Here is a 15,076-nt window from a genome sequence, read left to right on the forward strand (position 1 = left end):
CTCACAGTACTGTACAGTATGAGTGATTATACTACATGTTGATGAGAACTAGAACCCTCACAGTACTGTACAGTATGAGTGATTATACTATACATGTTGATGAGAACTAGAACCCTCACAGTACTGTACAGTATGAGTGATTATACTACATGTTGATGACAACTAGAACCCTCACAGTACTGTACAGTATGAGTGATTATACTACACATGTTGATGAGAACTAGAACCCCCACAGTACTGTACAGTATGAGTGTTATATTATACATGTTGATGAGAACTAGAACCCCCACAGTACTGTACAGTATGAGTGATTATACTATACATGTTGATGAGAACTAGAACCCTCACAGTACTGTACAGTATGAGTGATTATACTATACATGTTGATGAGAACTAGAACCCTCACAGTACTGTACAGTATGAGTGATTATACTATACATGTTGATGAGAACTAGAACCCTCACAGTACTGTACAGTATGAGTGATTATACTACATGTTGATGAGAACTAGAACCCTCACAGTACTGTACAGTATGAGTGATTATACTACATGTTGATGAGAACTAGAACCCTCACAGTACTGTACAGTATGAGTGATTATACTACATGTTGATGAGAACTAGAACCATCACAGTACTGTACAGTATGAGTGATTATACTATACATGTTGATGAGAACTAGAACCCTCACAGTACTGTACAGTATGAGTGATTATACTACATGTTGATGAGAACTAGAACCCTCACAGTACTGTACAGTATGAGTGATTATACTACATGTTGATGAGAACTAGAACCCTCACAGTACTGTACAGTATGAGTGATTATACTACATGTTGATGAGAACTAGAACCCTCACAGTACTGTACAGTATGAGTGATTATACTACATGTTGATGAGAACTAGAACCCTCACAGTACTGTACAGTATGAGTGATTATACTACATGTTGATGAGCACTAGAACCCTCACAGTACTGTACAGTATGAGTGATTATACTATACATGTTGATGAGAACTAGAACCCTCACAGTACTGTACAGTATGAGTGATTATACTACATGTTGATGAGAACTAGAACCCTCACAGTACTGTACAGTATGAGTGATTATACTACATGTTGATGAGAACTAGAACCCTCACAGTACTGTACAGTATGAGTGATTATACTATACATGTTGATGAGAACTAGAACCCTCACAGTACTGTACAGTATGAGTGATTATACTATACATGTTGATGAGAACTAGAACCCTCACAGTACTGTACAGTATGAGTGATTATACTATACATGTTGATGAGAACTAGAACCCTCACAGTACTGTACAGTATAAGTGATTATACTATACATGTTGATGAGAACTAGAACCCTCACAGTACTGTACAGTATGAGTGATTATACTACATGTTGATGAGAACTAGAACCCTCACAGTACTGTACAGTATGAGTGATTATACTACATGTTGATGAGAACTAGAACCCTCACAGTACTGTACAGTATGAGTGATTATACTATACATGTTGATGAGAACTAGAACCCTCACAGTACTGTACAGTATGAGTGATTATACTACATGTTGATGAGAACTAGAACCCTCACAGTACTGTACAGTATGAGTGATTATACTATACATGTTGATGAGAACTAGAACCCTCACAGTACTGTACAGTATGAGTGATTATACTATACATGTTGATGAGAACTAGAACTCTCACAGTACTGTACAGTATGAGTGATTATACTACATGTTGATGAGAACTAGAACCCTCACAGTACTGTACAGTATGAGTGATTATACTACATGTTGATGAGAACTAGAACCCTCACAGTACTGTACAGTATGAGTGATTATACTATACATGTTGATGATGTTTTTTTGTTGTAATTATTATTGCAGCCCTGGAATTTCAGGAATTCGTTTTTTGTTTAAACTTTTTATTTTTCACAAGTAAATTACTATATGCAAAGACATAGAAAAAATAAAGGCTATTGAAGCAAATTGCTACATTTCTGATTCATTCTATACTTTAGTACAGTCAGTAAGGTGAAAATGTGTTATTCTATAATGAAATACTGATTTATGTGAAAATTCATTCAAACTTCAAAGAGAAAAGTTAATCGTTTATGTAATGCTCCCTGTTGTTAGTGTTTTGTAGGTCAGTGTGTTATGAGTGACAACGTATGCTTTCTGAGTGAGAACTGTTGCCAGTGTTATGGTCGAACTAGCTTATTTTGAAACGCGTATGAAGTGTTTTGGTGGTTTGAGTGAGTTTTGGAGGTGAGATGAACTGTTTGGCCAAGATGCATGTTGGTAATGCAGACTGTGTGAAGAGTTTTGAAAAAGTGGCTTCAGTATTGACCGATGCTTGTTAGCAATTGAAAAAAAAACTGTAATATTCTGCAATATATTTAGATATCTTTGTTAGAAAGAATACTATATTTCCCTTGACAGGGTGATGCTGAATGTACAAAATGTCTCAACTTATCCCACTCCCCCCTATTGACTGCTACAGTACAAGGAAAAACAATGAAACCTCAACACTTGGACCTGAACGTGATTCATGTATATTGGTCTTGGACAGTTGCTGACATAAAGCAGTAGAAGAAGGAGACTAAATAAGGAGCTATAGCCTACATCCCAAATGGACCCCTATTCCCTATAATGTATATAGTGCACTACCTTTGACCAGGGCCCATAAGGATGCCCATAGGGATCTGTTTAAAAGAAGTGCACTATACAAGGACATTTAGGACACAGCTATAGTAGACAAGACTCTTCATGACAGTGGCTCATGAAGCTGAATGACCTATTTCCCTGTAGATTTTTCCTCAGGGGTCAGTGAAACCAACGCATCTGTTTTACCTAGAAAAGCAGATGTATTTGGTGTGTGTGTGTGTGTGTGCTTGCGTGTTGTATGTGTCTGAGAGAGAGTGTGTGTGTGTGTGAGAGAGTGTGTGTGTGGTTTGTGTGTGTGTCTGAGAGAGTGTGTGTGTGCGTGCTTGCGTGTGTGTCAGAGTGTGTGTGTGTGTGTGTGTGTGTGTGTGTGTGTGTGTGTGTGTGTGTGTGTGTGTGTGTGTGTGTGTGTGTGTGTGTGTGTGTGTGTGTGTGTGTGTGTGTGTGTGTGTGTGTGTGTGTGTGTGTGTGTGTGTGTACCTGGGGGGGCAGTCATGCAGGTTGCAGGCCAGCTGTGAGGAGACAGGTCTGTCTAGGTGGTGACACATGGAGGGTGTGACCTCACATCCCTCTGGCGTGACACAGCGGACCCTCCGCGTCCTCGTCCCCCGGTCCCCACACGAGGCGCTGCACGCCGTCCAGTCCCCAAGACGCCACGCAAACTCTGGAGACACACGCATGCACACACACACACACGTTATTGAGCCGAAACAAACCCCACAGCACGCACGCTCACGCACACACACACATACACAATATGTTATAAACACCACAGCGGTACTAGCCAGAAACACATTACACAGCACTACAGAACACACACCCACCACCACACCCACTGACCCACCCACCAGCACACCCACTGACCCACCCACCACCACACCCACTGACCCACCCACCCACCACCACACCCACTGACCAGCCCACCCACCACCACACCCACTGACCCACCCACCCACCACCACACCCACTGACCCACCCACCCACCACCACACCCACTGACCCACCCACTGACCCACCCACCCACCACCACACCCACTGACCAGCCCACCCCCCACCACACCCACCGACCCACACACCACCACCACACCCACCACCACACCCACTGACCCACCCACCACCACACCCACTGACCCACCCACCACCACACCCACCACCCCACCCACCACCACACCCACTGACCCACCCACCGCCACACCCACCGCCAGACCCACCACCACACCCACTGACCCACCCACTAGTACATCCACTGACCCACTCACCACCACACCCACTGACCCACCCACTAGTACATCCACTGACCCACCCACCACCACACTCACCACCACACTCACTGACCCATCGACACCAAGTAAAGCAAACCAAATCCTCATTACCCAGTTTGACTTCATACCACAGCATAGCAGTAAAACAAACTATGGTTTGGCCAACACTGGGCCTATCATTTTCATTCAATAATATCACATTACTGTCATTCAAATACTTCCCATTACGACGAATAAAAGGTTGAGGCACAGCTAGCTACAGTACACTGCAGGCCTGTCCCAAATGGCACCCTATTCCCGACATAGTGCACTACTTTTGACCAGGGCCTACATGTAGTAGTGCACTATGGAAAAGGGTGCCATTTGGGACGTAACCTGGGGCTGCTGCATATTTTGAGTCTACTGATAATTGTCCCAGCCCTCTGCCTAAGCTCTTCCAGAGCCCACTAACGCTCCGGTTCAGGACACTCCGGTTCAGGAACTTTAACTAGAAACAACATGGGGTCCAAGAGGTTTTGGCACAGCTTAAAACGATACAGGGTTTAGGGCTTAAGTTCACTACCATGCCTGAGACATTGCTTGTATTGACCTGCCGGATTCTTTCTTTCTCTCTCTCTCTCTCTCTCTCTCTCCCTCTCTCTCTGTCTCCCTCTCTCTCTGTCTCCCTCTCCCTCTCTCTCTCCATACTCCTCCACTTCCCTCATGTCTGAATTATAAAAATTCTTCAGAGGAAAGATATGTTCTGATGACTGTGAGTGGTACAAATTCCCATGTTAATTGGGGTCTGGTGATAGCTAACAGCTGTATCCACAGAGAGGCTGAGATTGTGTTCCAAATGACACAATATTCCCTACATAGTGCACCACTTTTGCACTATGTATCCATAGTGCTCTGGCCAAAAGTAGTGCACTATGTAGGAAATAGGGTGCCATTTGGGACAAAGGCTGAAAGTGAAGAGAAGAGGCCCACACCAGGTACGTAGGACGTAGACGGCGGACGTAAAGGTAACGTAAAGGTAATGGCGGACTGAACGAAGTTATGTAGAGCACCTCAAGATAAAACATAATATTCGAAATATCTGCTAAATTAGACTAAAATATTAGCACTAAATAATCTGGTGGGTGATAACCTTCAATCTGGATAATAACACAAAACAAATCCTAAGACTAGAGACATTTATCGACAAATATTACGAAAACAAGCAACACCCAAACATGACAGAGAGTAAGACAGGGGAACCGATTCAAAAACGAAAACGTGACTCCTCAACCGACACTGATGATCTAATATTCTCACCACCGGCAATGGTAAAGGTCGAAACCGATCTGTTAAAATCAATAAATGACAAACTGGGTATACTTGAATTAGTTAGTAAAGATATAAAAGAGTTGAAGGCAAGCCTAGAGATGAGTGATGAAAAAGCTGCGGCTTTGGAGAAGGAAACACACGCGCTAAAAGGGACAGTCAATAAGATTGAAACCGAAATGAATGAATTTAAAAAGGAGAACAACGTTCTGAAGGAATGCTTACTGGACATACAAACTAGATCCATGAGAGAGAATTTGGTACTTACAGGTATCCAAGAGAAAGAAGGAGAGGTTCCTGAATCTGTAGTTAGAGAGTTCCTTTTTGCAGCGCTTCAGATTCCACGCGAAGTTATCGATAAGATCCAACTTGAACGTGTACACCGCCTCGGACAGAGAGGGCAGAGGTACGAACGCCCAATCGTTGCCAAATTTGCTTCATTTAAAGATAAAATAATGGTTAAAAGCCTGGGTAAAAGACTTGCTGGGACCAAAATTGGCATGAATGATCAGTTTCCGAAAGAAATTGCAGAACGGCGCAAAGTTCTGTATCCAATTTTCAAAGAAAATAGATTAAAAGCGAAACGAGTAGCTCTCGTCGTTGATAAACTATATATTGATAACCAGTTGTTCAGAGACACAAAGATTACTCCATGGTTATTTTAAAAATTACAAAGTTCTCATAGATGAGGAAAATAAACACAATTCAAGCCCGGTTATTGATTGTAACAATACAAAATATAGCTTTTCTATAAATCTTCACATATAACTAATTGAACACAAGCTCTATTTCTACATAGTGAAGATAAAAACTAAGTAAACAGAAGGCACAGTATGTGTGGATGGTGTGGTGTGTGTTTATTTTTATTTGTTATGTTTGGAAAGTTGAGTGAGTGAGTAATGAAATAGTTGCATATCCCAGAGCCAGTGTATTGCTGTGGGCCGGGTATGAGAGGGCTTTCAATGTTGTTCAGATGATGGATATACTTTTATAATGAATTATACGTCTTATTTATTTATTGTCCTATCATGGGGAACTACATTTTTAAAATAAATTATATCTAATTATTTATTATCCTATTTTAATGGTACGGTCCATGGCCCTATACCCTAGACACCCACATGAATGGCCCAGATACTAAGGAGAAGTCCCTAACTGTTTTATGTGCATGCTGTAAGCGGTCTGTATGCAGCCAAAATGAGGTCAGGGACCAAGAGCAGCACTGCCCCCTCAAGATTCTGAGCCTGCTTGGCAGGGTTGGTCCTGCAAAGCCAAAGCCCCCTAAAGGGAGAGCATAATATACAAGGAAATTCTCAAAGCTGCTAATGAGAACCTTGACGACCTTGTACCTAGCCGGTGGGGATTCCGGTGGGGTGCCCCCACCCAGGCAGTGGCAGTGCTGGCAACACTAGCTGCAGTAACCCATGGGGAGGGGGTCACACTCGGACATTCAGAGAGGGGGTATATTATTGTGGCCCTGGTGGCACGAAATCAAGTCGGACTGCATGGAGATGCTTGGGAACATGGTCAAAATGGATGACCTTATTGTGGGTGTTTCAGGAAGAAGGTGTACATTTGACCTCCATCATCTAGGATGTGACAATGGTAAATAAATCTCTACATTTATGCTCATTTTTTGCGCGGTCTTGCAGGCCTTCTCATGCAGCTGCAACTGCAAGTACATTTGTAAATCATGACCCATCTTGAGTTGGGCTCTGGGATGGTGCAATTGTTGAGAGGGTGAGCTTATGGTTGTGTGGGGGTAAGGGCTGAATGTGTGTGGGTGTATGTGTGTATCCCACAACTGTTGCGAAGGAAGAAGTAAAAGATGTTAGGGACTATAGAGGATGATTCACAGCAATATGAAATAAAAATCGAGGTGAGGGCGATGGAAATGCATTTGGCAATGGATCTGCTTCGGTTCGGTGGATGGCGCTGTGTGCACTTTTCGAAGGATGGATCCCAGTCGGTCCGGGGCTGTGCGATGCGGGGGGTCGGGGGTGGTCTGCCGGGCATTGGGATGACAACCCAACTCGAGATGGGGGCTTTTGGCGGGTGGAATAGTGGGGACCAATTGGAGGTTTGCTTAGTGGAGATGCAAATGTCATGGTACAACTATATAGACACTCAATCATTATGTTACTTTTTAATAGGACGTTTACAAACATATATTTTGATAAAAATAATTGAAAGGTGTGTCTCATTATGGTAAGTGGTGAAATAAGTATAGCCAGTTACAATTGTAATGGCTTAGCAGATAATAAGAAAAGACGATCAGTATTTACCTGGCTAAAAGAGAAGGATTATAATATCTACTGTTTACAGGAAACCCATTCGACAGTTTTAGATGAAGTTTTGTGGAAAAAGAACTGGGGGGGCGAAATATATTTCTCCCATGGGCAAAGAAATTCAAAAGGGGTGATGGTTTTAATTAATAATAACTTTGATCCAAATGTGCAACTTGTCCAAACAGATCCTCAAGGTAGATGGATTATTTTAAATATGTTATTGGACAATAAACATATATGGCTTATTAACCTATACGGTCCGAATAATGATGATCCAAGCTTCTTTGACAATATATATAAGAATGTATCAACTCTACAAGCAACACTAGACTCTATTATTATAGTGGGAGATTTTAATACGGTCTTAAATACCTCTATGGACCGGAAAGGAAATCACACTACAAACTATCACCCTCAGGCAATTAAGGAAATCAGGAATGTCATGGATATATTGGAATTAGTGGATATATGGAGACTTAAATACCCTGACCTAGTGAGATATACATGGCGGAGGCTTAATCAAGCTAGTCGCCTTGACTACTTTCTTATATCATTCTCTCTGGCACCAAAAGTTAAAAAGTGTTTGATAGGGGACAGAATGCGGTCGGACCATCACATAATTGGCATATATATTACTCTTACAGAATTTCCACGTGGGCGAGGATATTGGAAATTTAATCAAAGCCTACTAGATGATAAATTGTTTAGAACTAGGACAGAAGAATTTATAACTGACTTTTTTAGACATAACATAGGTACAGCAGATCCCCATATTGTATGGGACACTTTTAAGTGTGCCTTTAGAGGCCATGCAATTCAGTACTCATCTATAAAACAAAAGCAATTTCGATCAAAAGAGTCCATATTAACAAAGGAAATTGAAGGACTAACAGTACAGTTAGATAACAATAAAAACGGTACCATAGAGGCACAGAATAAGTTAGAGGAAAAACAAAAAGAAATGGAGGAACTTATTCAAGAAAGATCCAGTGTAATATATTATAAAAATAAAGCGAACTGGATGGAATATGGGGAAAAATGCACCAAATTCTTTTTCAATCTTCAATATAGAAATGCTACCAAAAAAAACGTATTAAAACTTGTTACAAATGATGGAGTCACGCATGATTCACCAAATGATATTTTGAAAGAGGAAGTAAAGTACTTTAAGAATATGTTTTCGTTTCAGGCTCCTCCATCTCCACTAACTGAAACTAATTGTATGGATTTTTTCCCTAATAATAAGGTAAAATTAACATCTGTACAGAAAGACTCATGTGAAGGCCTAATTACAGAGGAGGAACTACTTGATGCAATTGGGGCCTTTAAGGATGGGAAAACTCCAGGACTGGATGGCATACCAGTGGAAGTATACAAACATTTTTTTGATATACTCAAAGGACCATTATTAGCTTGTTTTAACCACTCCTATATAAATGATAGATTATCAGACACGCAACAAGAAGGTGTGATATCATTATTACTGAAACAGGACCCAAGTGGTATATATAAAGATCCAGTCCATTTAAAAAATTGGAGACCTCTTACACTTCAGTGTTGTGATGCAAAAATCCTAGCAAAATGCTTGGCGCATAGAATAAAAAAAGTTTTGTCAGATATTATTCATCCTAATCAGACAGGTTTTTTACATGGACGATACATTGGAGATAATATAAGGCAAGTACTGGAAACAATAGAACACTATGAAATATCGGGGACACCAGGCCTGGTTTTCATAGCTGATTTTGAAAAGGCTTTTGATAAAGTACGACTGGAGTTTATATATAAATGCCTAGAATATTTCAATTTTGGGGAATCTCTTATAAAATGGGTAAAAATTATGTATAGTAACCCTAGGTGTAAAATAGTAAATAATGGCTACATCTCAGAAAGTTTTAAACTATCTAGAGGAGTAAAACAAGGTTGTCCACTATCGGCATATCTATTTATTATTGCCATCGAAATGTTAGCTGTTAAAATTAGATCAAACATTAATATTAAGGGATTAGAAATCCAGGGCCTAAAAACTAAGGTGTCATTGTACGCTGATGATTCATGTTTTCTTTTAAAACCACAACTAGAATCTCTCCACGGCCTCTTAGAGGATCTAGATACATTTGCTATCCTCTCTGGATTAAAACCAAATTATGATAAATGTACCATATTACGTATTGGATCACTAAAAAATACACATTTTACATTGCCATGTAGTTTACCAATTAAATGGTCTGACGGAGATGTGGACATACTCGGTATACAAATCCCAAAAGAAAGAAATGATCTCACTCCAATACATTTTTATAGAAAGTTAGCAAAAATAGATAAGATCTTGCTACCATGGAAAGGAAAATACCTGTCTATTTGTGGGAAAATCACCCTGATTAACTCTTTAGTCATATCACAGTTTACCTATTTGCTTATGGTTTTGCCTACACCTAGTGACCTGCTTTTTAAATTATATGAACAAAAAATATTCAATTTTATTTGGAACGGCAAGCCAGATAAAATTAAAAGGGCCTATTTATATAACGAATATGAATTCGGAGGGCAGAAATTATTAAATATTAAAGCATTAGACCTCTCACTAAAGGCATCAGTCATACAAAAGTTATACTTAAATCCAAACTGGTTCTCTAGTAGATTGGTACGAATGTCTCATCCTATGTTCAAGAAGGGCCTTTTTCCATTTATTCAGATTACACCTGCTCACTTTCGGTTGCTTGAAAAGGAAATAATCTCCAAAATATCTTTATTTTTTAAACAAGCCTTAGAAAGTTGGTTGCAATTTCAGTTTAATCCACCTGAAAGGACGGAACAAATAGTACTACAAATCTTGTGGTTAAATTCAAATATAGTAATTGATAAAAAAACTGTATTTATCGAAGAAATGTTTAAAAAAGGTATAATTTTTGTGAATGATATCATAAATAGGACTGGTGGAGTAATGTCACACATGCAGCTAACACAGACATATGGAAATGTCTGCTCTACCCAAAATTACAACCAATTAATTGCAGCATTACCACAAAAATGGAAGAGGCAGGTAGAAGGGGATAAAAGTAAGGAACTTGTATGTCGGCCTTATATTAAAGAACATAAATGGTTAAAGAAAAGTGTGATAAATAAAAACATATACCAATTTCATTTAAGGACCAAAAAACTTACAGCTGTGCCATATAAATTGCAAAATAGTTGGGAAGAGATTTTCGATGTACCCATTCCATGGCACATGGTTTATGAATTGATACGCAAAACAACGCCGGATTCAAAACTTCGAATTTTTCAATTCAAATTATTGTACAAAATTCTTGCAACTAATAGAATGTTATATATATGGGGGATACAATCTTCCCAGCTCTGTAGATTCTGCTGTGAGGAGGCAGAGTCATTAGACCATTTATTTTGGTATTGTCCGCATGTAGCTCGTTTTTGGTCACAGGTCCAGGAATGGTTGAAGAATTGCAACATTTGCGTAGAACTAACGCTACAGATAGCAATACTGGGGGATTTGAAAAGCCATAGTCAATCAATCAATAATATAATAATTATTTTAGCAAAAATGTTTATTTTTAATTTACAATCCGTGGAAGCTATGAGAATAGGAAGATTCAAATCTTTTGTGAAGCATCACAGCACAGTTGAAAAATATATGGCAAATAAAAATCCGAAATGGATGATGTTGGAAGATAGATGGGAAAGGTTGAGTGGAGCTGAAGGGTGGGACTAATAACAAGATAAACAATGTAGGGCATACGGGATCTGTGAAATGTGTATAGGTGCGGAGCTATTGTGAAATAGCACAGTTACAAGTGGAAATCAAACTGGATGGACAACAGAAATAGAGGAAGGACTAAGAACAAACAAGAGAGAACTATTATAAAGTAGACTGTGTCTGTAAAATGTGTATAAGATGTATAAATTGAAGGTAAAAACAGAAATGTTTATCAGTTTACTCCAATTGGGGGATCGGTGGTAGGGTTTGCGGGGAATAATAATAAAGGTATACTCTTTAAAAAAAAGTATGTATGTCTATGTAGGTATGTGTATGTATATATGTGTATATGTATGCATACGTGAATGGATATATATATTTACCCAAAAAAATATGGGGGATTGGAAATGATGCAGACAATTACATTGGAAGCAACATTCTTTCCGCAATATTAAGCTGATCCACCCCCCATAAAAAAAAAAATAAAAAAAATTTAAAAAAAGGCTGAAAGTGAGGTTGGACCTGACAGCACAATAGCCATCATGTGTGTGTTTGATCCAGTTAAGAACAGGACATAAGGGGAGGGAGAAGGGAGACTTAATGGAGCTCTACAAAGGGAATGGGTTGATTTGTACAATAAGAGCATTAGAAGCCAGGGAATACACACATCAGCTAAGACACACGCGTCAGTTCAGTGTAACATCGGACTGCACACATACCTGGAATTACAATGAAGTACATGGAACGTTATGAGAACTTTGTGGAGTGGGTCTCATTAAATGTTATAAATTATGGCCAGCAGAAAGTTGTGCGTAAACCACACGCACACACACACACACACACACACACACACACACACACACACACACACACACACACACACACACACACACACACACACACACACACACACACACACACACACACACACACCTTCAGCATGGACGTGGATCCAAGCGGACAGCAGCTGTGTGTTGTTGTGGATGGGGGTCTGGCACCGGTAGTGTCCGGAGAACCTTCCCTGCACCGTGTTCACCTCCAGAACACGACCTCCCATCAGTATACGGTACTGAAGACCCAGACCCAGACCCTGATCCTGCCCAGGACCCAGCCTCTTTCCTGGGGCAAGGTCTGGTCCGGTCCAGGTGGACTCCTTCAGAGTGTGGTTCTGGTAGTCCCAACGGATAGGCCCTCTATGGTCTGGAACCACTGGGCATCCTGGAAGGAGAGAGGGAGGCCATTGGTCATTATGATAATGCTTGAGGCAGTGTGTGTGTGTGTGTGTGTGTGTGTGTGTGTGTGTGTGTGTGTGTGTGTGTGTGTGTGTGTGTGTGTGTGTGTGTGTGTGTGTGTGTGTGTGTGTGTGTGTGTGTGTGTGTGTGTGTGTGTGTGTGTGTGTGCATTCATTCATACTTGTGTGAGTGTGTGTGCAGTACCTATGCGTAGGATGTCTCCAGGTCTGATGGTCACAGTGGTTCCCATGCGTGAAGCCATGAGGACTCTCCTCCTGCTCAGCTCCTTGAACTGCTGGGACATTGTAGAACCTCTGCCCGGAGCTGGGTCTGGAGCTGGACCTGTCAATCAATCCATCAATCAATTAATAAATCTATCCATCAATCAATCATTCACTGGGGCAAGAAAAGTGAAACCACAGTCAAATCTAAACAAAATGGCAGAATGTTTCTGTCCTCCTCCCCTACCATGTTCTAACTAGGGCCTTCAGGACAGGCTTCAAGTGTTGTCATAGTTTGATTAATCCCTCGTCTCATTTCTGTATTAGTCCTGGTAAGATTCAACATATCATCATGGTGTATGGAGGTTTACAGTAGGTTATCATCATGCTGTATGGAGGTTTACAGTAAGATAGCATCACATTGTATGGAGATTTACAGTAGGTTGTCATCATGTTGTTTCTGCCTGCGGTTATGGAACCGCCACCTGTCCCAGACCTGCTGTTTTCAACTCTTAATGATCGGCTATGAAAAGCCAACTGAAAATTATTCATGATTATTATTTGACCATGCTTGTCACTTATGAACATTTTGAACATCTTGGCATAGTTCTGTTATAATCTCCACCCGGCACAGCCAAAAGAGGACTGGCCACCCCTCATAGCCTGGTTCCTCTCTAGGTTTCTTCCTAGGTTTTGGCCTTTCTAGGGAGTTTTTCCTAGCCACCGTGCTTCTACACCTGCATTGCTTGCTGTTTGGGGTTTTAGGCTGGGTTTCTGTACAGCACTTCGAGATATTAGCTGATGTACGAAGGGCTATATAAAATAAACTTGATTTGATTTGGAGGTTTACAGTAAGATAACATCACTTTGTATGGAGGATTACAGTAGGTTGTCATCATGTTGTTTGGAGGTTTACAGTAAGATAACATCACATTGTATGGGGGTTTACAGTAGGTTATCATCACATTGCATGGATGTTTACAGTAGGTTATCATCATGTTGTATTGAGGTTTACAGTAAGATAACATCACATTGTATGTATGTTTACAGGAGGTTGTCATCATGTTGTTTGGAGGTTTACAGTAAGATAACATCACATTGTATGGAGGTTTACAGTAGGTTATCATCACGTTGCATGGATGTTTACAGTAGGTTATCATCATGCTGTATGGAGGTTTACAGTAAGATCACATCACATTGTATGGAGGTTTACAGTAGGTTGTCATCATATTGTTTGGAGGTTTACAGTAAGATAACATCACATTGTATGGAGGTTTACAGTAGGTTGTCATCATGTTGTTTGGAGGTTTACAGTAAGATAACATCACATTGTATGGAGGTTTACAGTAGGTTATCATCACGTTGCATGGAGGTTTACAGTAGGTTATCATCATGCTGTGTGGAGGTTTACAGTAAGATAACATCACATTGTATGGAGGTTTACAGTAGGTTGTCATCATGTTGTTTGGAGGTTTACAGTAAGATAACATCACATTGTATGGAGGTTTACAGTAGGTTATCATCATGTTGTATGGAGGTTTACAGTAAGATAACATCACATTGTATGGAGGTTTACAGTAGGTTGTCATCATGTTGTTTGGAGGTTTACAGTAAGATAACATCACATTGTATGGAGGTTTACAGTAGGTTATCATCATGTTGTGTGGAGGTTTACAGTAAGTTCGGATATGTTCCAGAGTAATAGACATCATGTAAGAGGAGAAATGTAGACCATGGTCGGTACAGAATACAGAGCATGTTTAGTGAATGTCTGAGTGTTAGACAAATATTGCAGGGTAATCGTTCTTGGACCACCCTGGTTTGGTCAGGGCAGCATGTGTGTGTGTGTGTGTGTGTGTGTGTGTGTGCATGCCACAATGAGGTGTGATTAACATTTGAGAGGAGATGGATTTTACCACCCTGATAGCTAGCACAGCGCCAGCCCTATACCTCAGCTGTGTGTGCGTGCGTGTGGGCTGCCACAGCACTTGTGTGTAAATCTGTGTATACACTACGCACGCTCGTGTGTGTGTGTATGTACGCTCGTGTGTGTATATGCACTCTCACATGTGTGTGTGAACCCACCGGTGACATGGAGAACAGTGGAAGCGGTGGATTTTCCTATGGGGTTGGCAGCCACGCAGGAGTAGGTGCCTTGGCTCTGGAGAGTGACGTTTTGGAGCCACAGAGAACCAGAGGGCAGGGGTACTGCCACGCTGACATCTAACACACCCTCCTTCCTCTGCCAAGTTACTGTAGGCTGAGGCACACCTGGTAGAGAGAGAGGGGAGAGGAGAGAGAGAGAGAGAGAGAGAGAGAGAGAGAGAGAGAGAGAGAGAGAGAGAGAGAGAGAGAGAGAGAGCACTAGTGTAAGAGACACAAG

At 40.8% G+C, this 15,076-nt stretch overlaps 1 protein-coding gene across 1 annotated transcript in view; it reads right to left on the reverse strand.

The window, feature by feature from the left end:
• The window catches only part of LOC120024767 (ADAMTS-like protein 3), a 105,267-nt gene that overhangs the window by 10,832 nt on the left and 79,359 nt on the right, over nt 1–15,076 (reverse strand). The window contains exons 21-24 of the mRNA XM_038969052.1: nt 14,779–14,964; nt 12,677–12,814; nt 12,174–12,458; nt 3,154–3,337 (exon numbers count right to left, since the gene is read on the reverse strand). Of these exons, the coding sequence (XP_038824980.1) occupies nt 3,154–3,337; nt 12,174–12,458; nt 12,677–12,814; nt 14,779–14,964 (793 nt within the window). The remainder of the gene's footprint in view (nt 1–3,153; nt 3,338–12,173; nt 12,459–12,676; nt 12,815–14,778; nt 14,965–15,076) is intronic.

The sequence above is a fragment of the Salvelinus namaycush genome, chromosome 30 (assembly GCF_016432855.1).
Source record: "Salvelinus namaycush isolate Seneca chromosome 30, SaNama_1.0, whole genome shotgun sequence".
Taxonomy (NCBI): domain Eukaryota; kingdom Metazoa; phylum Chordata; class Actinopteri; order Salmoniformes; family Salmonidae; genus Salvelinus; species Salvelinus namaycush.